This window comes from Mytilus californianus, unplaced genomic scaffold (genome assembly GCF_021869535.1).
Source record: "Mytilus californianus isolate M0D057914Y unplaced genomic scaffold, xbMytCali1.0.p SCAF_19, whole genome shotgun sequence".
NCBI classification, from domain to species: domain Eukaryota; kingdom Metazoa; phylum Mollusca; class Bivalvia; order Mytilida; family Mytilidae; genus Mytilus; species Mytilus californianus.
This window is the reverse complement of record NW_026262667.1, coordinates 8,814,097-8,841,167: the sequence shown is the minus strand read 5'-3', so window position 1 is coordinate 8,841,167 and position 27,071 is coordinate 8,814,097. Positions and strand designations below refer to the sequence as shown.

General features: G+C 35.9%; 1 protein-coding gene across 1 annotated transcript in view; it reads right to left on the bottom strand.

The window, feature by feature from the left end:
- LOC127727227 (E3 ubiquitin-protein ligase RNF123-like) overlaps positions 1-27,071 on the bottom strand; it is a 65,489-nt gene that overhangs the window by 15,914 nt on the left and 22,504 nt on the right. Inside the window, exons 17-26 of the mRNA XM_052234701.1 lie at positions 25,635-25,728; positions 23,372-23,433; positions 22,567-22,638; positions 21,361-21,487; positions 20,830-21,018; positions 19,445-19,548; positions 15,779-15,865; positions 2,087-2,194; positions 1,326-1,503; positions 559-633 (exon numbers count right to left, since the gene is read on the bottom strand). Of these exons, the coding sequence (XP_052090661.1) occupies positions 559-633; positions 1,326-1,503; positions 2,087-2,194; positions 15,779-15,865; positions 19,445-19,548; positions 20,830-21,018; positions 21,361-21,487; positions 22,567-22,638; positions 23,372-23,433; positions 25,635-25,728 (1,096 nt within the window). The remainder of the gene's footprint in view (positions 1-558; positions 634-1,325; positions 1,504-2,086; positions 2,195-15,778; positions 15,866-19,444; positions 19,549-20,829; positions 21,019-21,360; positions 21,488-22,566; positions 22,639-23,371; positions 23,434-25,634; positions 25,729-27,071) is intronic.

Genomic DNA, 27,071 nt, shown 5'->3' with positions numbered 1-27,071 from the left:
CTAAAAATTTTGCAATTTTTCCATTTATAAAGGGGCATAACTCTAGAACAATTAAAGTGACGCCACCAAAATTCAAACTTGATCTGTGTTTTGTGGTAATAAGCATTGTGTATAAGTTTCATAACATTTGGTTGAGGCAAACTTATGTTAGAGAACGGAAACTAAAAATTTTGCAATTTTTCCATTTATAAAGGGGCATAACTCTAGAACGGTTAGAGTGACGCCACCACATACGGACGGACGTAAGTACGTACAGACAGACAAGGGTAAAACTTAATGCCCCCACCGCTACGGCGGGGGCATAAAAATACTGGAATCAATTGACAATATATTGTGTGACTCCTGATAAAATCTTCTATGGTGTACAACTGCAATCCTTGCAAAATAGAAGTTTGGCTGAAATTCGTTCAAATACTATAAATATTTCAATTTTTGAAATGCGTATTTCATCTGTCTTAATCTCTAACTTCAAACACGATAAGAAATTTCACATGCAGGAGACCTTTTATGATTTGCCTTACAGTGTTGGTCTGTATTTCTATGGTAAATAAATCTTACCTGGATTTAATATTCGATGATCAGAAAAATGTCTTGTTATAAATAAAGCATAGTTATGGAGGGTTTCGTTGTAATCTGTAGAAGAAAAGAAATGTTAATTTAGATAGTATATACATAATAGAAATGAAAAGTTATGGTGAATCAATTGATGACAATAAATCACTACAAAGTGAGGTCCTACAACATGGACCAAATACTCACCTCACTACAAGTGCAAGATCTTGACTATCTTTTTTAAAGATACATGCATATGTTATAGAAATAAAACTGTCAGATTGATCTTGTGTTATGTATTCAAACTTAAAATTGCATACCAAATATTTATCTACTTCCATTAATATTAACCAAAATACAAAAATACAAAAATGAAGCACTATAACCTAAACTTGAAGTAAACAGATCCCTCAGTGGAGCTATATAAAATTCTATTTATGTTCTAATCAAATAAAACATAATGTCGTCATATAAAATCAAACAGTTTAAATTTTCCAAAATGAAATTTGTGGCATATTACTGTTCCCTATATAAGACCTTAATTATGTCCTAAATTTTATATACATCAATGTATAAGATATGTATTCTGTAAACCAACTAATTTTTGGAACTCTAGTGAATAGAAAAATAAGGCAAATTTGTCAAACGTGTATTATCTCTGTATGAATCTATCAACAACAACAAAACAGTCATGAGGTCAGCAAAAAAAAAGCTTTAAGCAAAAAATTAATCTTCTAAAATAAGTTTTTTTACAATAGTTAATATCTTCTTACTATCAAGAGATTCAAAAGGCACAGTTGGATGGAAGAAGTTAAACAAGGCGTTAAAGGCATTGATAGCTGTCAGTATGTAGTATTCTGGTACATATTGGAACAATAGTTTATAGCCAGCTGCTCTCTTTATTGTCTGTAGTACCACCTTCAATAACCATTCTATATCACTACGCTTTGTCTGAAAAAAATTGTTAAATTTTACAAATAAGGTCAAAGAAATAGTAAAATTTAATATACTAGTGGTCATTATTTTGGGAAAAGCACCAAAACAAATGAGGGAGTTTCAAAATATTAATATTTATGCTGATTATGATGTTAATTGCTAAATAATGATTTTATTGATGAGTGATTTCTATCTTGCAACAATAATTCTAAAATGCTTCTTCAAATGTTGATGTGAATGTAAAATTATTCAATACGAACCATTCTTAATTGGTGATTTTTCATAAAAGGCAATGCTTTGAAGCAGAAAATAAACCTTTCTTTTGAGAAATAATTTAACAAAAAGAAAACTATTTTTCAACATGTGTTGCTGTGCTAAGCATACCACTACTTGTTATTCAAAGTATAGGAAAACAGGGAGTAGGTATCTGACAGACCCAAAAAGTGTTCACGCATTGAAACTTATCACCGATAAGCTTTTGACTAAATCTGAAGTTATACTCTTCTGCAGTACTTGAGAAGAGCGTGAGGGAAATATTTGTTGGACAAATGGACAGACAGGGTTAATGTTATATAGCCCCAAATATTAGATAATTTACCTTAGAATATGTAACTGCTGTAACCCAGGCCATTTTTCTTGATTGTTCTTCTATCTTATTGTGAAAGACTTTATAAGCTCTGTTTAATTCTTCTCTAATTCCAGCATCCTACAAGTCAACAATAACAATATACAAATCTGTAAACAAAAGTTTCATTAATTTTCTCAACATAAAACACTTTGCAGAAATACCTAAAATAAGAATCTGTCCATAGTACACGGATGCCCCACTCGCACTATCATTTTCTATGTTCAGTGGACCATTAAATTGGGATCAAAACTCTAATTTGGCATTAATTATTAGAAAGATCATACCATAGGGAACATGTGTATTAAGTTTCAAGTTGATTGGACTTCAACTTCATCAAAAACTACCTTGACCAAAAACTTTAACTAAAAACTCTAACCAAAAACTTTAACCTGAAGCAGGAACAAATGAATGGACGCACAGACCCAAAAAAATAATGCCTATAAATGGGGCATAAAAATACTTATTCTTATGTGGATTTAATTAAAAATAAATTGTCCATTCCACAACCCATAGAAAAGGTGATGTCCATTCCACAACCCATAGAAAAGGTGATGTCCATTCCACAACCCATAGAAAAGGTGAATGGCCTGGAACATTGTCCATTCCACAACCCATAGAATAGGTGAATGGTTGTCCATTCCACAACCCATAGAAAAGGTGAATGGTTGTCCATTCCATAACCCATAGAAAAGGTGAATGGTTGTCCATTCCACAACCCATAGAATAGGTGAATGGTTGTCCATTCCATAACCCATAGAATAGGTGAATGGTTGTCCATTCCACAACCCATAGAATAGGTGAAAGGTTGTCCATTCCATAACCCATAGAAAAGGTGAATGGTTGTCCATTCCACAACCCATAGAATAGGTGAATGGCCTGGAACATTGTCCATTTCACAACCCATAGAATAGGTGAATGGTTGTCCATTCCACAACCCATAGAATAGGTGAATGGTTGTCCATTCCATAACCCATAGAAAAGGTGAATGGTTGTCCATTCAACAACCCATAGAAAAGGTGAATGGTTGTCCATTCCATAACCGATAGAAAAGGTGAATGGTTGTCCATTCCACAACCCATAGAATAGGTGAATGGTTGTCCATTCCATAACCCATAGAATAGGTGAATGGTTGTCCATTCCATAACCCATAGAAAAGGTGAATGGTTGTCCATTCCACAACCCATAGAATAGGTGAATGGCCTGGAACATTGTCCATTTCACAACCCATAGAATAGGTGAATGGTTGTCCATTCCACAACCCATAGAATAGGTGAATGGTTGTCCATTCCACAACCCATAGAATAGGTGAATGGTTGTCCATTCCATAACCCATAAAAAAGGTGAATGGTTGTCCATTCCACAACCCATAGAAAAGGTGAATGGTTGTCCATTCCACAACCCATAGAATAGGTGAATGGTTGTCCATTCCACAACCCATAGAATAGGTGAATGGTTGTCCATTCCATAACCCATAGAATAGGTGAATGGTTGTCCATTCCACAACCCATAGAATAGGTGAATGGTTGTCCATTCCACAACCCATAGAATAGGTGAATGGTTGTCCATTCCACAACCCATAGAAAAGGTGAATGGTTGTCCATTCCACAACCCATAGAATAGGTGAATGGTTGTCCATTCCACAACCCATAGAATAGGTGAATGGTTGTCCATTCCACAACCCATAGAATAGGTGAATGGTTGTCCATTCCCCAACCCATAGAAAAGGTGAATGGTTGTCCATTCCACAACCCATAGAATAGGTGAATGGTTGTCCATTCCATAACCCATAGAAAAGGTGAATGGTTGTCCATTCCACAACCCATAGAATAGGTGAATGGCCTGGAACATTGTTCATTTCACAACCCATAGAATAGGTGAATGGTTGTCCATTCCACAACCCACAGAATAGGTGAATGGTTGTCCATTCCATAACCCATAGAAAAGGTGAATGGTTGTCCATTCCACAACCCATAGAAAAGGTGAATGGTTGTCCATTCCATAACCGATAGAAAAGGTGAATGGTTGTCCATTCCACAACCCATAGAAAAGGTGAATGGTTGTCCATTCCATAACCCATAGAAAAGGTGAATGGTTGTCCATTCCACAACCCATAGAATAGGTGAATGGTTGTCCATTCCATAACCCATAGAATAGGTGAATGGTTGTCCATTCCACAACCCATAGAATAGGTGAATGGTTGTCCATTCCATAACCCATAGAAAAGGTGAATGGTTGTCCATTCCACAACCCATACAATAGGTGAATGGCCTGGAACATTGTCCATTTCACAACCCATAGAATAGGTGAATGGTTGTCCATTCCACAACCCATAGAATAGGTGATTGGTTGTCCATTCCATAACCCATAGAAAAGGTGAATGGTTGTCCATTCCACAACCCATAGAAAAGGTGAATGGTTGTCCATTCCATAACCGATAGAAAAGGTGAATGGTTGTCCATTCCACAACCCATAGAATAGGTGAATGGTTGTCAATTCCATAACCCATAGAATAGGTGAATGGTTGTCCATTCCATAACCCATAGAAAAGGTGAATGGTTGTCCATTCCACAACCCATAGAATAGGTGAATGGCCTGGAACATTGTCCATTTCACAACCCATAGAATAGGTGAATGGTTGTCCATTCCACAACCCATAGAATAGGTGAATGGTTGTCCATTCCACAACCCATAGAATAGGTGAATGGTTGTCCATTCCATAACCCATAAAAAAGGTGAATGGTTGTCCATTCCACAACCCATAGAAAAGGTGAATGGTTGTCCATTCCACAACCCATAGAATAGGTGAATGGTTGTCCATTCCACAACCCATAGAATAGGTGAATGGTTGTCCATTCCATAACCCATAGAATAGGTGAATGGTTGTCCATTCCACAACCCATAGAATAGGTGAATGGTTGTCCATTCCACAACCCATAGAATAGGTGAATGGTTGTCCATTCCACAACCCATAGAAAAGGTGAATGGTTGTCCATTCCACAACCCATAGAATAGGTGAATGGTTGTCCATTCCACAACCCATAGAATAGGTGAATGGTTGTCCATTCCACAACCCATAGAATAGGTGAATGGTTGTCCATTCCACAACCCATAGAATAGGTGAATGGTTGTCCATTCCCCAACCCATAGAATAGGTGAATGGTTGTCCATTCCATAACCCATAGAATAGGTGAATGGTTTTCCATTTCATAACCCATAGAATAGGTGATGTCCATTCCAAAACCCACAAACTAGGTGATGTTCATTCCACAACCCATAGAATAGGTGAATGGTTGTCCATTCCACAACCCATAGAATATGTGAATGGTTGTCCATTCCACAACCCACAGAATAGGTGATGTCCATTCCACAACCAATAGAATAGGTGAATGCTTGTCCATTCCACAACCCATAGAATAGGTGAATGGTTGTCCATTCCATAACCCATAGCATAGGTGATGTCCATTCCAAAACCCATAGACTAGGTGAATGGTTGTCCATTCCACAACCCATAGAATAGGTGAATGGTTGTCCATTCCACAACCCATAGAATAGGTGAATGGTTGTCCATTCCAAAACCCACAGAATAGGTGATGTCCATTCCACAACCCATAGAATAGGTGAATGATTGTCCATTCCACAACCCATAGAATAGGTGAATAGTTGTTCATTCCACAACCCATAGAATAGGTGAATGGTTGTCCATTTCACAACCCATAGAATAGGTGATGTCCATTCCACATCCCATAGAATTGATGAATGGTTGTCCATTCCACAACCCATAGAATAAGTGAATTGTTGTCCATTCCACAACCCATAGAATAGGTGACTTCCATTCCAAAACCCATAGAACAGGTGAATGGTTGTCCATTCCACAACCCATAGAATAGGTGATGTCCATTCCACAACCAATAGAATAGGTGAATGGTTGTCCATTCCATAACCCATAGAAAAGGTGATGTCCATTCCACAACCCACAAAATAGATGATGTCCATTCCACAACCCATAGAATAGGTGATGTCCATTCCACATCCCATAGAATACTGTAAATTCAGAAATTATTGTGTGCATTTATTATTGCGATTTTGTCATTTTTGATTAAAATACGATTTTAATTTTTGTGATTTTGAGAAAAATCCTGTTTAATTCATATACAAAATTTCAAAATGCAAGTTTAAATTATTGCGTTTATAACCCTGTCGCATTTTCGCAATAATAAAAACATCGCAATAATTTCTGAATTTACAGTAGGTGAATGGTTGTCCATTCCACAACCCATAGAATAGGTGATGTCCATTCCACAACTCATAGAATAGGTGAAAGGCCTGGAACATTGTCCATTCCACAACCCATAGAAGAGGTGAATGGTTGTCCATTCCACAACCCATAGAAAAGGTGATGTCCATTCAACAACCCACAGAATAGGTGATGTCCATTCCACAACCCATAAAATAGGTGATGTCCATTCCACAACCCATAGAATAGGTGATGTCCATTCCACAACCCATAAAATAGGTGATGTCCATTCCACAACCCATAGAATAGGTGATGTCCATTCCACAACCTATAGAATAGGTGATGTCCATTCCACAACCCATAGAATAGGGGAATTGTTGTCCATTCCACAACCCATAGAATAGGTGGTGTCTATTCCACAACCCAAAGAATAGGTGACTGGTTGTCCATTCCACAACCCATAGAAAAGGTGATGTCCATTCCACAACCCAAGAATAGGTGATGTCCATTCCACAACCCATAGAATATGTGAATGACCTGGAACACTGTCCATTCCACAACCCATAGAATAGGTGAATGACCTGGAACATTGTCCATTCAACAACCACATAATAGGTGAACGGTTGTCCATTCCACAACCCATAGAATAGGTGATGTCCATTCCACAACCCATAGAATAGATGATGTCCATTCCACAACCCATAGAATAGGTGATGTCCATTCCACAACCCATAGAATAGGTGATGTCCATTCCACAACCCATAGAGTAGGTGAATGGTTGTCTATTCCACAACCCATAGAATAGGTGAATGGTTGTCTATTCCACAACCCATAAAATAGGTGAATGGCCTGGAACATTGTCCATTCCACAACCCATAGAATAGGTGAATGGCCTGGAACATTGTCCATTCCACAACCCATAGAATAGGTGAATGACCTGGAACATTGTCCATTCCACAACCCATAGAATATGTGAATGGTTGTCCATTCCACAACCGATAGAATAGGTGAATGGTTGTCCATTCCACAACCCATAGAATAGGTGAATGGTTGTCCATTCAATAACCCATAGAATAGGTGATGTCCATTCCACATCCATAGAATAGGTGAATGACCTGGAACATTGTCCATTCCACAACCCATAGAATAGGTGAATGGCCTGGAACATTGTTCATTCCACAACCCATAGAATAGGTGAATGGTTGTCCATTTCACAACCCATAGAATAGGTGAATGGTTGTCCATTCCATAACCCATAGAAAAGGTGAATGGTTGTCCATTCCACAACCCATAGAAAAGGTGAATGGTTGTCCATTCCATAACCCATAGAAAAGGTGAATGGTTGTCCATTCCACAACCCATAGAATAGGTGAATGGTTGTCCATTCCATAACCCATAGAATAGGTGAATGGTTGTCCATTCCACAACCCATAGAATAGGTGAATGGTTGTCCATTCCATAACCCATAGAAAAGGTGAATGGTTGTCCATTCCACAACCCATAGAATAGGTGAATGGCCTGGAACATTGTCCATTTCACAACTCATAGAATAGGTGAATGGTTGTCCATTCCACAACCCATAGAATAGGTGAATGGTTGTCCATTCCATAACCCATAGAAAAGGTGAATGGTTGTCCATTCCACAACCCATAGAAAAGGTGAATGGTTGTCCATTCCATAACCCATAGAAAAGGTGAATGGTTGTCCATTCCACAACCCATAGAATAGGTGAATGGTTGTCCATTCCATAACCCATAGAATAGGTGAATGGTTGTCCATTCCACAACCCATAGAATAGGTGAATGGTTGTCCATTCCATAACCCATAGAAAAGGTGAATGGTTGTCCATTCCACAACCCATAGAATAGATGAATGGCCTGGAACATTGTCCATTTCACAACCCATAGAATAGGTGAATGGTTGTCCATTCCACAACCCATAGAATAGGTGAATAGTTGTCCATTCCACAACCCATAGAATAGGTGAATGGTTGTCCATTCCACAACCCATAGAATAGGTGAATGGTTGTCCATTCCATAACCCATAAAAAAGGTGAATGGTTGTCCATTCCACAACCCATAGAAAAGGTGAATGGTTGTCCATTCCACAACCCATAGAATAGGTGAATGGTTGTCCATTCCACAACCCATAGAATAGGTGAATGGTTGTCCATTCCATAACCCATAGAATAGGTGAATGGTTGTCCATTCCACAACCCATAGAATAGGTGAATGGTTGTCCATTCCACAACCCATAGAATAGGTGAATGGTTGTCCATTCCACAACCCATAGAAAAGGTGAATGGTTGTCCATTCCACAACCCATAGAATAGGTGAATGGTTGTCCATTCCACAACCCATAGAATAGGTGAATGGTTGTCCATTCCATAACCCATAGAATAGGTGAATGGTTGTCCATTCCACAACCCATAGAATAGGTGAATGGTTGTCCATTCCCCAACCCATAGAAAAGGTGAATGGTTGTCCATTCCCCAACCCATAGAGTAAGTGAATGGTTGTCCATTCCATAACCCATAGAATAGGTGAATGGTTTTCCATTCCATAACCCATAGAATAGGTGATGTCCATTCCAAAACCCACAAACTAGGTGATGTTCATTCCACAACCCATAGAATAGGTGAATGGTTGTCCATTCCACAACCCATAGAATATGTGAATGGTCGTCCATTCCACAACCCACAGAATAGGTGATGTCCATTCCACAACCAATAGAATAGGTGAATGCTTGTCCATTCCACAACCCATAGAATAGGTGAATGGTTGTCCATTCCATAACCCATAGCATAGGTGATGTCCATTCCAAAACCCATAGACCAGGTGAATGGTTGTCCATTCCACAACCCATAGAATAGGTGAATGGTTGTCCATTCCACAACCCATAGAATAGGTGAATGGTTGTCCATTCCAAAACCCACAGAATAGGTGATGTCCATTCCACAACCCATAGAATAGGTGAATGATTGTCCATTCCACAACCCATAGAATAGGTGAATAGTTGTTCATTCCACAACCCATAGAATAGGTGAATGGTTGTCCATTTCACAACCCATAGAATAGGTGATGTCCATTCCACATCCCATAGAATTGATGAGTGGTTGTCCATTCCTCAACCCATAGAATAAGTGAATTGTTGTCCATTCCACAACCCATAGAATAGGTGACTTCCATTCCAAAACCCATAGAATAGGTGAATGGTTGTCCATTCCACAACCCATAGAATAGGTGATGTCAATTCCACAACCAATAGAATAGGTGAATGGTTGTCCATTCCATAACCCATAGAAAAGGTGATGTCCATTCCACAACCCACAAAATAGATGATGTCCATTCCACAACCCATAGAATAGGTGATGTCCATTCCACATCCCATAGAATACTGTAAATTCAGAAATTATTGTGTGCATTTATTATTGGGATTTTGTCAATTTTGATTAAAATACGATTTTAATTTTTGTGATTTTGAGAAAAATCCTGTTTAATTCATATACAAAATTTCAAAATGCAAGTTTAAATTATTGCGTTTATAACCCTGTCGCATTTTCGCAATAATAAAAACATCGCAATAATTTCTGAATTTACAGTAGGTGAATGGTTGTCCATTCCACAACCCATAGAATAGGTGATGTCCATTCCACAACTCATAGAATAGGTGAAAGGCCTGGAACATTGTCCATTCCACAACCCATAGAAGAGGTGAATGGTTGTCCATTCCACAACCCATAGAAAAGGTGATGTCCATTCCACAACCCACAGAATAGGTGATGTCCATTCCACAACCCATAGAATAGGTGATGTCTATTCCACAACCCATAAAATAGGTGATGTCCATTCCACAACCCATAGAATAGGTGATGTCCATTTCACAACTTATAGAACAGGTGATGTCCATTCCACAACCCATAGAATAGGGGAATTGTTGTCCATTCCACAACCCATAGAATAGGTGGTGTCTATTCCACAACCCATAGAATAGGTGAATGGTTGTCCATTCCACAACCCATAGAAAAGGTGATGTCCATTCCACAACCCAAGAATAGGTGATGTCCATTCCACAACCCATAGAATATGTGAATGACCTGGAACACTGTCCATTCCACAACCCATAGAATAGGTGAATGACCTGGAACATTGTCCATTCAACAACCACATAATAGGTGAACAGTTGTCCATTCCACAACCCATAGAATAGGTGATGTCCATTCCACAACCCATAGAGTAGGTGAATGGTTGTCTATTCCACAACCCATAGAATAGGTGAATGGTTGTCTATTCCACAACCCATAAAATAGGTGAATGGCCTGGAACATTGTCCATTCCACAACCCATAGAATAGGTGAATGGCCTGGAACATTGTCCATTCCACAACCCATAGAATAGGTGAATGACCTGGAACATTGTCCATTCCACAACCCATAGAATAGGTGAATGGTTGTCCATTCCACAACCGATAGAATAGGTGAATGGTTGTCCATTCCACAACCCATAGAATAGGTGAATGGTTGTCCATTCAATAACCCATAGAATAGGTGATGTCCATTCCACATCCATAGAATAGGTGAATGACCTGGAACATTGTCCATTCCACAACCCATAGAATAGGTGAATGGCCTGGAACATTGTTCATTCCACAACCCATAGAATAGGTGAATGGTTGTCCATTTCACAACCCATAGAATAGGTGAATGGTTGTCCATTCCATAACCCATAGAAAAGGTGAATGGTTGTCCATTCCACAACCCATAGAAAAGGTGAATGGTTGTCCATTCCATAACCCATAGAAAAGGTGAATGGTTGTCCATTCCACAACCCATAGAATAGGTGAATGGTTGTCCATTCCATAACCCATAGAATAGGTGAATGGTTGTCCATTCCACAACCCATAGAATAGGTGAATGGTTGTCCATTCCATAACCCATAGAAAAGGTGAATGGTTGTCCATTCCACAACCCATAGAATAGGTGAATGGCCTGGAACATTGTCCATTTCACAACTCATAGAATAGGTGAATGGTTGTCCATTCCACAACCCATAGAATAGGTGAATGGTTGTCCATTCCATAACCCATAGAAAAGGTGAATGGTTGTCCATTCCACAACCCATAGAAAAGGTGAATGGTTGTCCATTCCATAACCCATAGAAAAGGTGAATGGTTGTCCATTCCACAACCCATAGAATAGGTGAATGGTTGTCCATTCCATAACCCATAGAATAGGTGAATGGTTGTCCATTCCACAACCCATAGAATAGGTGAATGGTTGTCCATTCCATAACCCATAGAAACGGTGAATGGTTGTCCATTCCACAACCCATAGAATAGGTGAATGGCCTGGAACATTGTCCATTTCACAACCCATAGAATAGGTGAATGGTTGTCCATTCCACAACCCATAGAATAGGTGAATAGTTGTCCATTCCACAACCCATAGAATAGGTGAATGGTTGTCCATTCCACAACCCATAGAATAGGTGAATGGTTGTCCATTCCATATCCCATAAAAAAGGTGAATGGTTGTCCATTCCACAACCCATAGAAAAGGTGAATGGTTGTCCATTCCACAACCCATAGAATAGGTGAATGGTTGTCCATTCCATAACCCATAGAATAGGTGAATGGTTGTCCATTCCACAACCCATAGAATAGGTGAATGGTTGTCCATTCCACAACCCATAGAATAGGTGAATGGTTGTCCATTCCACAACCCATAGAAAAGGTGAATGGTTGTCCATTCCACAACCCATAGAATAGGTGAATGGTTGTCCATTCCACAACCCATAGAATAGGTGAATGGTTGTCCATTCCATAACCCATAGAATAGGTGAATGGTTGTCCATTCCACAACCCATAGAATAGGTGAATGGTTGTCCATTCCCCAACCCATAGAAAAGGTGAATGGTTGTCCATTCCCCAACCCATAGAGTAAGTGAATGGTTGTCCATTCCATAACCCATAGAATAGGTGAATGGTTTTCCATTCCATAACCCATAGAATAGGTGATGTCCATTCCAAAACCCACAAACTAGGTGATGTTCATTCCACAACCCATAGAATAGGTGAATGGTTGTCCATTCCACAACCCATAGAAAAGGTGAATGGTCGTCCATTCCACAACCCACAGAATAGGTGATGTCCATTCCACAACCAATAGAATAGGTGAATGCTTGTCCATTCCACAACCCATAGAATAGGTGAATGGTTGTCCATTCCATAACCCATAGCATAGGTGATGTCCATTCCAAAACCCATAGACCAGGTGAATGGTTGTCCATTCCACAACCCATAGAATAGGTGAATGGTTGTCCATTCCACAACCCATAGAATAGGTGAATGGTTGTCCATTCCAAAACCCACAGAATAGGTGATGTCCATTCCACAACCCATAGAATAGGTGAATGATTGTCCATTCCACAACCCATAGAATAGGTGAATAGTTGTTCATTCCACAACCCATAGAATAGGTGAATGGTTGTCCATTTCACAACCCATAGAATAGGTGATGTCCATTCCACATCCCATAGAATTGATGAGTGGTTGTCCATTCCTCAACCCATAGAATAAGTGAATTGTTGTCCATTCCACAACCCATAGAATAGGTGACTTCCATTCCAAAACCCATAGAATAGGTGAATGGTTGTCCATTCCACAACCCATAGAATAGGTGATGTCAATTCCACAACCAATAGAATAGGGGAATGGTTGTCCATTCCATAACCCATAGAAAAGGTGATGTCCATTCCACAACCCACAAAATAGATGATGTCCATTCCACAACCCATAGAATAGGTGATGTCCATTCCACATCCCATAGAATACTGTAAATTCAGAAATTATTGTGTGCATTTATTATTGGGATTTTGTCAATTTTGATTAAAATACGATTTTAATTTTTGTGATTTTGAGAAAAATCCTGTTTAATTCATATACAAAATTTCAAAATGCAAGTTTAAATTATTGCGTTTATAACCCTGTCGCATTTTCGCAATAATAAAAACATCGCAATAATTTCTGAATTTACAGTAGGTGAATGGTTGTCCATTCCACAACCCATAGAATAGGTGATGTCCATTCCACAACTCATAGAATAGGTGAAAGGCCTGGAACATTGTCCATTCCACAACCCATAGAAGAGGTGAATGGTTGTCCATTCCACAACCCATAGAAAAGGTGATGTCCATTCCACAACCCACAGAATAGGTGATGTCCATTCCACAACCCATAAAATAGGTGATGTCCATTCCACAACCCATAGAATAGGTGATGTCTATTCCACAACCCATAAAATAGGTGATGTCCATTCCACAACCCATAGAATAGGTGATGTCCATTTCACAACTTATAGAATAGGTGATGTCCATTCCACAACCCATAGAATAGGGGAATTGTTGTCCATTCCACAACCCATAGAATAGGTGGTGTCTATTCCACAACCCATAGAATATGTGAATGGTTGTCCATTCCACAACCCATAGAAAAGGTGATGTCCATTCCACAACCCAAGAATAGGTGATGTCCATTCCACAACCCATAGAATATGTGAATGACCTGGAACACTGTCCATTCCACAACCCATAGAATAGGTGAATGACCTGGAACATTGTCCATTCAACAACCACATAATAGGTGAACGGTTGTCCATTCCACAACCCATAGAATAGGTGATGTCCATTCCACAACCCATAGAATAGATGATGTCCATTCCACAACCCATAGAATAGGTGATGTCCATTCCATAACCCATAGAATAGGTGATGTCCATTCCACAACCCATAGAGTAGGTGAATGGTTGTCTATTCCACAACCCATAGAATAGGTGAATGGTTGTCTATTCCACAACCCATAGAATAGGTGAATGGCCTGGAACATTGTCCATTCCACAACCCATAGAATAGGTGAATGGCCTGGAACATTGTCCATTCCACAACCCATAGAATAGGTGAATGACCTGGAACATTGTCCATTCCACAACCCACAGAATAGGTGAATGGTTGTCCATTCCACAACCGATAGAATAGGTGAATGGTTGTCCATTCCACAACCCATAGAATAGGTGAATGGTTGTCCATTCAATAACCCATAGAATAGGTGATGTCCATTCCACATCCATAGAATAGGTGAATGACCTGGAACATTGTCCATTCCACAACCCATAGAATAGGTGAATGGCCTGGAACATTGTTCATTCCACAACCCATAGAATAGGTGAATGGTTGTCCATTTCACAACCCATAGAATATGTGAATGGTTGTCCATTCCATAACACATAGAATAGGTGATGTCCATTCCACAACCCATAGAATAGGTGATGTCCATTCAACAACCCATAGAGTAGGTGAATGGTTGTCTATTTTACAACCCATAGAATAGGTGAATGGTTGTCTATTCCACAACCCATAGAATAGGTGAATGGCCTGGAACATTGTCCATTCCACAACCCATAGAATAGGTGAATGGCCTGGAACATTGTCCATTCCACAACCCATAGAATAGGTGAATGACCTGGAACATTGTCTATTCCACAACCCATAGAATAGGTGAATGGTTGTCCATTCCACAACCGATAGAATAGGTGAACGGTTGTCCATTCCACAACCCATAGAATAGGTGAATGGTTGTCCATTCAATAACCCATAGAATAGGTGATGTCCATTCCACATCCATAGAATAGGTGAATGACCTGGAACATTGTCCATTCCACAACCCATAGAATAGGTGAATGGCCTGGAACATTGTTCATTCCACAACCCATAGAATATGTGAATGGTTGTCCATTTCACAACCCATAGAATATGTGAATGGTTGTCCATTCCATAACACATAGAATAGGTGATGTCCATTCCAAAACCCACAGACTAGGTGATGTCCATTCCACAACCCATAGAATAGGTGAATGGTTGTCCATTCCACAACCCATAGAATAGGTGGTTGTCCATTCCACAACCCATAGAATAGGTGATGTCCATTCCACAACCCATAGAATAGGTGATGTCCATTCCACAACCCATAGAATAGGTGAATGACCTTGCACAGTTGTGTCTTCTTTTTACAGATGAAATGTAAATATTAAAAATTGAAATTAAGCCTGTTCTTGTGTCTTTTAGATTTATGCATTTGGTTTTCTGAACTAGAGGGAGGGTCTAATACACCAAAATAAACCACACAATATTGAATTGCACAGTCCAAAGACAAAACCTTTATTTTCCAAAAATGGTCAGGTGTATTAAAACACATACTTATGCTGACATATAGATTGTGAAGAGAAAACCAACAACAGATGATTTCTTAATACAATAAAAAATATATACAGCTATACAAAAAGATAAAGTTACATAAATATATACAGCTATATAAAAAGATAAAGTTACATAAATATATAAAGCTATATAAAAAGATAAAGTTACATAACTGTATACCTCATCAGGAGGACACCTGTTGATTTTCTCTTGTGTGTCTTGTAATGATTCTACAAACTCTTTCATATTGTCTCTCAGGTTACATCTCTGAAATTATATGTATGTAATTCTTTATATCTGGTAAAATCATATAAGAACTAGATGTGGAGTCAATAAAACATGGATGCCCCATCCTCTACAAAAATTAATTTGAAATACCCTTGAGTAGGATATAACAAACAAAAACACAGACAATATGTCTGTAATTACCTTTCATAACTGTGTGCTGCTATTAGTAGGGTGCCCAATGTCCAAAAAGTCCTCTAGTTAACGAGTTTAAGTTAACGGATAACACACAGCTGATTTTTTGGCACATTATAGGAAAATCATTATATTTTGCAATCATGATTGTCGTCGTAAGTTCCCGTGGTCACGATTTTCTAAATTTCGTGTTTTTACAGGGTACCACCAGATACTGTATTGTACGGGGAATCTTTAACATGACAAATAAAATTATTGCATTCTTTTTTGGTAGTTAAAACAGTACCTATAATATAGTTTATATATTAAATATATCGTATAACGAAATCGGAAAGTATTTAAATGATTTTGATATAAGTATTTCAGCATTTTAGTAAGAGTAAAATTTTACTCGAAATTTACCCTATTTTCATCGAAAGCAAAATTATTACGTGTATCATCACAATATTTTTTACTCTGATTTAAGCAATAAGACACAGTGCATGTGTGTGCCAAATTGCATGCGTGAAATAAAAACGTTTTGAAGAAATTAGCAATTAAAAACACAAATTAAGTCAACATTTTGGTATTGATTAAACATGGATTATCTCGTGCCATTAATCATTTTGTTGCTTACACTATTAGGTCATTAACAAGGACAGAGGTCACCCAAAACATCTGTCTTTTTTGCTTGTTGCATGGTTGATTTATTTGTTGTGAATAGCTAGCTAACTTTGTAGATTGTCACTTTGTTCGGAGAAATCTGTTTTGTGTCTGATTTTCAAAACTTTAAACTTTTTATTAAATAAATATTTTGTTATAATTGTAGTATAAGAATCAAATCGGTCAGTTTTGTTTCACACCCTGTATGATGTTTTCGACCTAAATCCCTCTCGGTGGGAACGACAAGAAAAATATACCACCGTTCGTGCAACAACAAAAAAACAGATACAACAGACAGCAAACAACGACAACCACTTAATTGCAGGCTCCTGATTTTGGACAGACATATACAGAATTTGGAGGGGGTTAAACATGTTTGTGATCCTTCAACCCTCACCTGACCTGGATAATGGTATAACAACACAGCGTAAGAAAAATCTGCTGAAAAACAGTTTGAAATGGCTTGACTTATCAAATCGGCATGAAGCACAAAAACAACTAACATGAACAAAAAAAACACAAAGTACCGATATAATAGTACTCTCCGTTAGGGTAGAATATTTTACTTTTGTAAACATTCATATCCTCAACTGTCTTGCATTTCATGTTGAAGAGTGTTCATTCTCATCCTGTCTTGTGCAAAGTCAATTATTTCAGTTCATACCAGGCCAAGTAATTCATTTTCAAAATCCTCATTCCCTCCCTGTTTTCGAAATCAAATTGGTGTTCCCTTACTGAAAACTAATAAAAGGACGTCATCAATAGTCTGAGAAATGTATGATCATAAACATCATTACCGTAAAAACTAGCTTTTATTATAAATCAGGTCGTTAGTTTTTTTTCAAATGAATTCTTTCATTTTTTTCATAACTGACCTTTTTATAGCCGACCATAAGGTATTAGTTTTTCACATTGTCGAAGGCCGTAAGGTTGCCTTTAATTGCTTGCTTCCACATCTCTTAATTTTTATATTATACAACAAGTATTACATAAAATTAACACTATCAATATTCCATGTAAATGCGGTAAGGTCAGATGAACTCTGCCACAAAATCATTTACACCTTGTTACCATTCCATACACCAAATATATTTAACCCACTACTATCTGAGACTGTACGGACTTGACCACTGAAACTTAACCTTATTCACTGATCCGTGAAATTATGTCGAGGTCAGGTGAATCATGTCTGACGGTCATGTAGACCTTGCAAGGATACCATATATTAGTAACCAAATATAGTTATCCTAGAACTCATGATAATTGAGACATTCACATGACGAAAAAAGCTATACAGTTTTTTAGCAGTCACTTAACCATGAATATGAGGTCAAGGATAATGATTATATGAAAGAAACTTCGTGACACAATGGATCTATATACAAAGTATGAATCATCCAGTTCCTCTGCCCTCTGAAATATAAAGCTATACAAATAGTTTACGGTGTTGCCGCCATCACCATCAGATTGTATTCTGTATGCCTCGCATTCTGCTACTTGCGTCGAATGCGATTTAAAAAAGAACAACTGAAATAAGCTCTCTTACCTAAACCTAGTCGGTGGGCTTTCAACTTAACAGTAGACAATGAAACGTAATAGCTACTAATAGCTTCGGCAATTTTTCTATGTTGTTTCGCTCTTATTAAAATTCTGATCTTTATTAACTCGTGTGCTCTTATATATAAGCTCAAATGAGGATAACGAAATCAAAGATCTATAATTTAATTAGATTGATGTTGTTTACAAGTGTTTGTAAAATACATCGATGCTGTACAAAACTTTCTTTTTGTAGATAATCTTTAACTTCATGTCAGTTGTAGGCCAATTTATGTTCGATAAGTCATGTACATTACACTTGATATAAGTGTGTAAGATGGAGTGATTAGCCTGCTGTTTCTAATTCTCATTTTGTTTTCATAACTTAAACATAAACCCTCCCCGTTTTTCACCGTTTGCATTTTTTTTCTTTTCTGTAAAGCAAATATATACTCAGACCTGCTAATTCAATCAATTCTGCATTAATATTCATCAGTTTTGGAACTAATTACTATTTGATGTGCTTCCACGTTTACCAAAAGAAAATTGGATATTTACCCAGAAAATCATGACAAACACCTTCTATCAAAAGACATAAAAAATTACATTTTGGGAGGGCAACTTATAAATGTTAATATCTAAAAAACATCTCGAAAGATCACTTGTATCAAATCTTATGTAAAAATTCCGATTTTGGAACTTTTAAAAGGTCAAGGTCATTGTTATTTAACAGCTGAATGAAAATTGTAAATGTGCACCCTATAAGTACAAATGTCAATCTCGAACCATATTTGGCAATAAAATTATCAAATTAGTCCTAAATATAGAAACTATAGTTATAATCCTTTGAATTATTCGAATTTATTTTGCTATAAACGCAAATATGTAGGGGTGGCCAGCTGTCTAAACATGACTCTACGTTTTCCTTGAAATTTTAGATTTGACCTTTGACCCAAATTTAAGAAAATCGTGACCACTGCAGACAACGACGACATCAATATTTCGACGAGGCTTGTTCTCCTCTTTCCAATGATATAAAATATAGCCGTGTGTTATTCCGTTAACCCAAATCGATCAAATTTGTTGACTGGGCACCCCACTTTATGTGATACATCATAACTAAGCCATCTAATATCTCCATCAAACTATGTGTCTGTAATTACCTTTCCTAACTGTTTGTGTGCTGTTATGTGATACATCATAACTAAGCCATCTAATAACTCCATCAAACTATATGTCTGTAATTACCTTTCCTAACTGTTTGTGTGCTGCTATGTGATACATCATAACTAAGCCATCTAATAACTCCATTAAACTGTTACCACTTGGCATCTCTAAAGCAGGGTAATCATCTACAATAAATTTCAATTCTACATATATATTTTCCAATATCTTATGAAGTTGAAAACAAAATGTTAACATGTAAATGCTACATAATTCTATATGACCCACATCAAATTATTTTTAAAGGAAGGACTTGAAAAACTCAGGGAAATTGTTTTGTATACTTTATTTCATATACTATTTTAACTTTACTAAAGAGTTAAAGTATTCATGTTTATTCTTTTAAAATACAAGTAACAATCAAAGTGCTTGTGAGCACTGAAGTGTAAAGATTGCTTTCATTTTTGCAATTTTGTGTAAATTTTTAAATAAAACATTGAATTGTATTTTGCTAGGAAAGTTAAAAATTTGAGTTGGATTTATCTTCCTTTGTTTATGATTGTGCATTTGTAGTTGAACCTATATTCATAACAGATTCATACACCATGCATTACTTATGTAATTTTAATAAAAAAATGTTTTCTTGACAAGTATGGTAATTCAAATACACATCATATTGTAACTTAAATATCAAAGAATAACATATTATCAATAAATTGCATGATATTGACTAGAAAGGATCTAAATAATGATTACTTTCACTGCACTATTTTGTTTGAACTATCAAAGGTAGTGATAAACCTTGGAAGGTATAGATATCAAGTCAGTACCATAAGGTTTTTGATTGCATTTCATGCAATCTTTACCCAAAAAACCTGCATTGTATAAAAACAATGCCAGTTTACAGTTCAATGTCAATGGTACAAATAGGATTGTCATGAAACCTCACTAGCAGCTCACTTGGGTGTGCATCACTAGCCTGACATTCCTATTCCAATTAAAATTCCAGGGTCCTATTTTATTTGCCTACTGACAGAATGGTTGGAATATAATGTCTTAAACCGATGTTCAACCTACCTGATTGTTTGGAGACAGCAGAGGACATTAGAGACAATTTTTGTTCTGAAACAGCTGCAGAAAGACCTGGTGCTTTATTTAACTAACTTCAACCTACCCGCTTGTTTGGAGACAGCAGAGGACATTAGAGACAATTTTTGTTCTGAAACAGCTGAAAAAAGACCTGGTTCTTTATTTACTTAACTTCAACCTACCTGATTGTTTGGAGACAGCAGAGGACATTTGAGACAATTTTTGTTTTGAAACAGCTGAAGAAAGACCTGGTGATATATTTACTTCACTTCAACCTACCTGATCGTTCGGCGACAGCAGAGGACATTTGAGACAATGTTTGTTCTGAACCAGCAGCAGAAAGACCTTGTGCTTTATTTACTTCCCTCACTAACACATACCTGATCGTTTGGAGACAGCAGAGGACATTAGAGACAATGTTTGTTCTGAACCAGCAGCAGAAAGACCTTGTGCTTTATTCACTTCACTCCCTAACATTCTGTTTACATGAGAAATCAAACCACCACATCGCTGAAACTCAAAGTAATCAATGGTTTCTGACCAAAACTGGTGAATTGGTATATAAGCATCTGAAATAAACAAACTTAAAAATCTGACTTCTAAATTTAATCATAATTATCTTAAATTTTAGAGTAGAAAATGTAAAGCTTGCATTCCTTGAGGCAAATATGTTTTCAAAGCTTAGCCAAAAGACAGGGTAACTGTTAAGATTTTAACAAGTAATTCTATGGAAGAAAAACTATTTCAAACTTTTTACTGAAGAAACTTACTCTGTTACTGATAAAAAAAAAAAGGTGAATACATAGCACAGCTACTCTTGACAATGTGACAAGTAGTTTTGACTTTTCTTTTTGGAAGACTTTAAACATCATATTTATTTTAATAAGTCATGTTCCATGCTGATAAAATACCTGAAGTTTTAACAAATCTGCAAGGATCTTCTTCTTGAAATTTATCCCAGCAAAATCTCACTGCCTGTATGAGTCTATGGAACATACATAGTATGACTGAACTTGGACATAAACTCCCATGCTGGATCTGATATACAAGTAAGTCAAATAATGTATATATATATATAAATCCTTTGAATAAACATATATTTTTATTTGGTCTAAGATCCATATAAAGTTATTGATCAGTTGAATACTTATTTTCAAAGGATATCACTTTAACACCATAGTAATGTGATTTGTATGGTTACATTAACCTTTTGTTTTTGATAAATTAAAACATAACAAAACATGTATTGCTTTTCATTTATGAAAACTTATGATCCTACATCCTATCAATGTTAAGGACATATATTTTGCCATGTTTATGACTTTTTTACACTAAATTTGTTGGATGTGTACTGGTTGACACTGAAGTCTCTGAGAGCATAACTTATTCATTAGTGTGGTTAGTTTTAATTGGCTTGGAACTATCTTTCAGTAAGTGAACTTACTCTTAAATAGGTACTTTTTGTCTTTCGCCTTATGTTAATTGTTGTTTGTGCCTATGCTTATCTATTAAGTCTAGCCATTTCTAACTGATGTTCTACTGTTGTTTGTGCCTATGCTTATCTATTAAGTCTAGTCATTTCTAACTGATGTTCTACATTTTGTTCTTCTGTTGTGCTGTTACACCACTGTCCCAGGTTAGGGGAGGGTTGATTGCTCACAAACATGTTTAACCCCACTACATTATGTATGTGTCTGTACTAACTCAGGAGCCTGTAATTCAATGGTTGTCAATGGTTACTGTCTGTCATGTCTGTATTCATTTATTGTTTTGTCATAAATCAGGCTGTTGATTTCATCGTTTGAATTGTTCCACATTTTGTTACATCTGGGCCTTTATTGACTGACTATACTGTATGGGTTTTGCTCATTGTTGAAGGCGGTGACCTTTAATAACTTAAATCCAGGTGGGTTGGACTCTGGTGTGGATAGTTGTCTCATTGGCAATCATATCACATCTTATTCATATATGAAGAACGATCCTAGTTAAAAAGCAGATCTTCAAATCAAGTAATAAAGTAAACTATCATGTAAGATTTTAGCCCTAGATGTATAAAAAACTATTCATTACAATACCTATTCATTGTGTAGTAAATATTACTATGGTTCAATATTTACCCTTCCTAGTCCACTGTTTTCTTTGAAAAACTTCCTGCACTTTTCCATAAATATAATTCTTGTGGTTTTTTGCTACAATTAGATAATCCTTATTTTTATTAAATGTATAGTATATCTAAAATGATTTGAAAAACATGAATAATTGGACAAGATTTTGCATTTAAAGAAGGAAAATGGGTTTTCTATTGTAAAAAATCTCTGAACTCTGAATAACCTCAAGCATTTTCACCACAGTCATGTTTACAAATTGTGCTAGTCTAAATTAGGCATTGTTCTGTTGTATGTGTTGGCATACCAATTCATAAACAGTTGTTTAAGAATGAAAAAAGGTCTGTATTAATAGCAGAAAAAAGAGGCGGAAGATACGAAGGGGACATTCAAAATAGGTCAAAGAAAAACTGACAACACCATGGCAAAAAACGTAAATGCTGAAGTCAATAAAAAACATGGAAAACTACAGACTAAACAACAGGAATACCACTAAAAACTGGAAGTGAACTCATGACTTCCTGAAGGGAAACAGTTTTTCCTAAGCAAATATGAATATCAGTACTTACACAGAGGATAACAAGTAGAAATCATTGGCAAGTAGAAAGTCTGTAAATAAATTAAGGATCAATTTTTGGGGCCCTTTATAGCTTGCTGTTCGGTGTGAGCCAAGGCTCCGTGTTGAAGACCGTACTTTGACCTATAATGGTTTACTTTTATAAATTTTGACTTGGATGGAGAGTTGTCTCATTGGCACTCATACCACATCTTCTTATATCTATTGACTATATTAAGATTGACCTTTAACCTTACTTACCTCTACCACATCTGTGTGGATCATCAACTTTTTCAATACCTCGACCTGAATCTTCTCAACATCTGAACAGAAAGGTCAAAATTTACAAATATCTAGTTAAAAAATTTCCTATGCTACAATTAAACTATTTAAATTAATTCATTTGAAAATTAAATTCTTTGTCTTTTATAAAAACAATCCTCTTAAACAATTTTGCATAACTATATATAGAGAGATTTGCATAAAATTAGCTAAAATAGATTTGCTTAAAATAAGCTAAAAATCTTAAAATATGAAAAGACATGCAAAGAGTGTCATTTCTCACAGAGTAATGCTTTGTTTTATTTCAAAACTGTAAAGCTCGAAATAATACTATCACTTTTTTGGTATTCGTTTAAGCTTCACAATAGGGATGCCGATTTTTCTCTTGAAAGGAAAATGCAAATTTTAACAAGAATGCATGCATTGTCTTGCTAAGCATATTCCATTTGTAATTCAAAGTATTGGAAAACAGAAGTATGTTTTTGACAGATCCCAAAAGTGCACACAAATTACAACTCATTTTTGAGCTCCTGACCAAATATGAAATCATTCTGTTCAGTAGCACTGGAGAAAAATGTGAAGGAAAATTTTGAAGTTCATTCAACATATTGAAAAAATTCAAAATATCTTCAAACAGGAAGTAGGTATTTAACAGTTCTGAAAAGTGCTCACACTTTATATCTCATGTCAAGCTGCTGACCAACTATGAAGTCATTCTATTAAGTAGTTTGTGAGAAAAATGTGCAAAAATATTTGTTGGACTAAGGGACAGATGAATGGCCTGACACACAAGATGATTGCAACATAGACCACACATTTCGAGTGTAAGTATATTTTTTAAATATAAGACTGAAGTATTTCTAATGAAGTTTGATAAATTATAACCATTATATAACTAGAAACCTGTAGACATCCTTAATGCAAAGGATGTCATTATCTTTTCTGTGGACTATGGTGGTTCTTACCAGTTTTTAGGTGGAACTTTTTATGAATCCTATGAATACCTTATAAAACATTCCTTATTTTCAGTGGTTATAATACATAGTTTAAAAAGGCAAAATTATCTGGTATTATTAATGAAAGACCTGCTTCCACTGTAAATTCAAGACTGAATTACAGAAGAATGATGTGAACAATGATAAAATTTTGCATAAAATAAAATAAAAAGGCTACCAATTTATCTCTTTTATTTTTTTAGAGGTGCAAATTTGTATAGATTGCACAAAAAATCTGGGTAAAATATTCATAAAACTGTCTCAAATTCATTATCTAACACTAATCTGTAAATATCTAATGAAAATTAAATGTTGTTGTCTGATAATTTTTCATTTAATTGATTAGAAATCGTCATACATGTATGATCACCAATTTTGTTTTTGATGTGTTTAACAGACTTTAACTGTGTTAGTAGTGAACATAAACATTTTACACTTTCACAGCTTCCAACCTTTACATTATTTTTGATTTTTTGGGGGTATTTTTTCCCCAATAATTCCACTTTGAGTGATGAATACACAAAAAAAACTAATTCTATGACCCTTTGATTACTTTACATCATTCAAAAAGAAATTAATCTGCCAAAAAACTGTCTTTTATTAGGAAGATGGTGATGATGGATGGCTGCTTAACGTCCAGCGGCAAATTAATATGCATATTCAGGACGAGAACATGTTAATGTAATATGAATATTAACCCTGCATTGTACAAGATCGACACACTGAGCTGGATTTTAAACGTGCTAGTTCACAAGGTAACAGTCTGCAGGAAGACATGTCACCTTACCCAGACACATAATTCTGACTACGAGCCGACCAGTCTTTGCTTTTACTCCTTAATGCCATATGCTTAGCGGAGAAGCAGCAAATACCGATTTTAAAGTCTTTGGTTTGACCGAGCCAGGGTTCGAACCCACTACCTCCCACATTCGAGGCAAACATGCTATCACAAGACCACTGAGACGGTTCCTCCTTTATTAGGAATGAGGACTTATAAACTTATACTTAATGAAGGAAATATAAAACCAGTTTTATTTCTGTAGAAATGTACGTCTATTTATGGGAAAACATTCCATCATATATCAGCAAATAAGAGTTACTGTAATTTATAAAACTTTTTTTAATTTTCAGTTAGTGATCAACATTTCCAAGTTATATACAAAATATTATAAAAATCTGTGACATGGTCAATTTACTTTTTAAAAAAGAAGCTTGGACAAAAAAATGTGTTCTGAAATGTTTCTGACCTTGAACAGCATTCTGTAGCTGGTCACATGACATCAAGTATTTCTGTTTATTCATGTCATTCTCTTCCTTTATACTTTTATCTACATCTTTTTCCTAAATATAACAACATAGAAATAAATGATAGAGAGAAGATACCTTGGGGGCAATTGTAAATCATCAGTCCAATAAAAACACACAACACCATTACCAAAAATAAGAACAAAAAGACAAACAACAATAACAAAACTTTACACACAAAACTTAAGATTGAGCTACACAAACCACAACAAACAATTTCAAATAATTTAATGCCAACTCTGTTTAGTGTTTGTTTCGATTTTTTCTGTTCATGCATATATTAATATTGATTATTATCATTTTCGTTTTGATATTATACCATATTCTCTTTGATATTATACCATATTCTAAGAGTTATGATATTATACCATATTCTAAGAGTTGATATTATACCATATTCTAAGAGTTGATATTATACCATACTCTAAGAGTTGATATTATACCATATTCTAAGAGTTGATATTATACCATACTCTAAGAGTTGATATTATACCATACTCTAAGAGTTGATATTATACCATATTCTAAGAGTTGATATTATACCATCTCTAAGAGTTGATATTATACCATATTCTAAGAGTTGATATTATACCATATTCTAAGAGTTGATATTATACCATACTCTGAGAGTTGACATTATACCATACTCTAAGAGTTGACATTATACCATATTCTAAGAGTTGACATAATACCATATTCTAAGAGTTGATATTATACCATACTCTAAGAGTTGACATTATACCATATTCTAAGAGTTGACATTATACCATACTCTAAGAGTTGACATTATACCATATTCTAAGAGTTGATATTATACCATAACCATACTCTAAGAGTTGACATTATACCATATTCTAAAAGTTGACATTATACCATATTCTAAGAGTTGACATTATACCATATTCTAATTGACATTATACCATACTCTAAGAGTTGACATTATACCATATTCTAAGAGTTGATATTATACCATATTCTAAGAGATATTCTAAGAGTTGACATTATACCATATTCTAAGAGTTGACATTATACCATATTCTAAGAGTTGACATAAGAGTTGACATTATACCATATTCTAAGAGTTGATATTATACCATATTCTAAGAGTTGACATTATACCATATTCTAAGAGTTGATATTATACCATATTCTAAGAGATATTCTAAGAGTTGATATTACACCATATTCTAAGAGATATTCTAAGAGTTGATATTATACCATATTCTAAGAGTTGACATTATACCATATTCTAAGAGTTGATATTATACCATATTCTAAGAGTTGACATTATACCATATTCTAAGAGTTGATATTATACCATATTCTAAGAGTTGACATTATACCATATTCTAAGAGTTGATATTATACCATATTCTAAG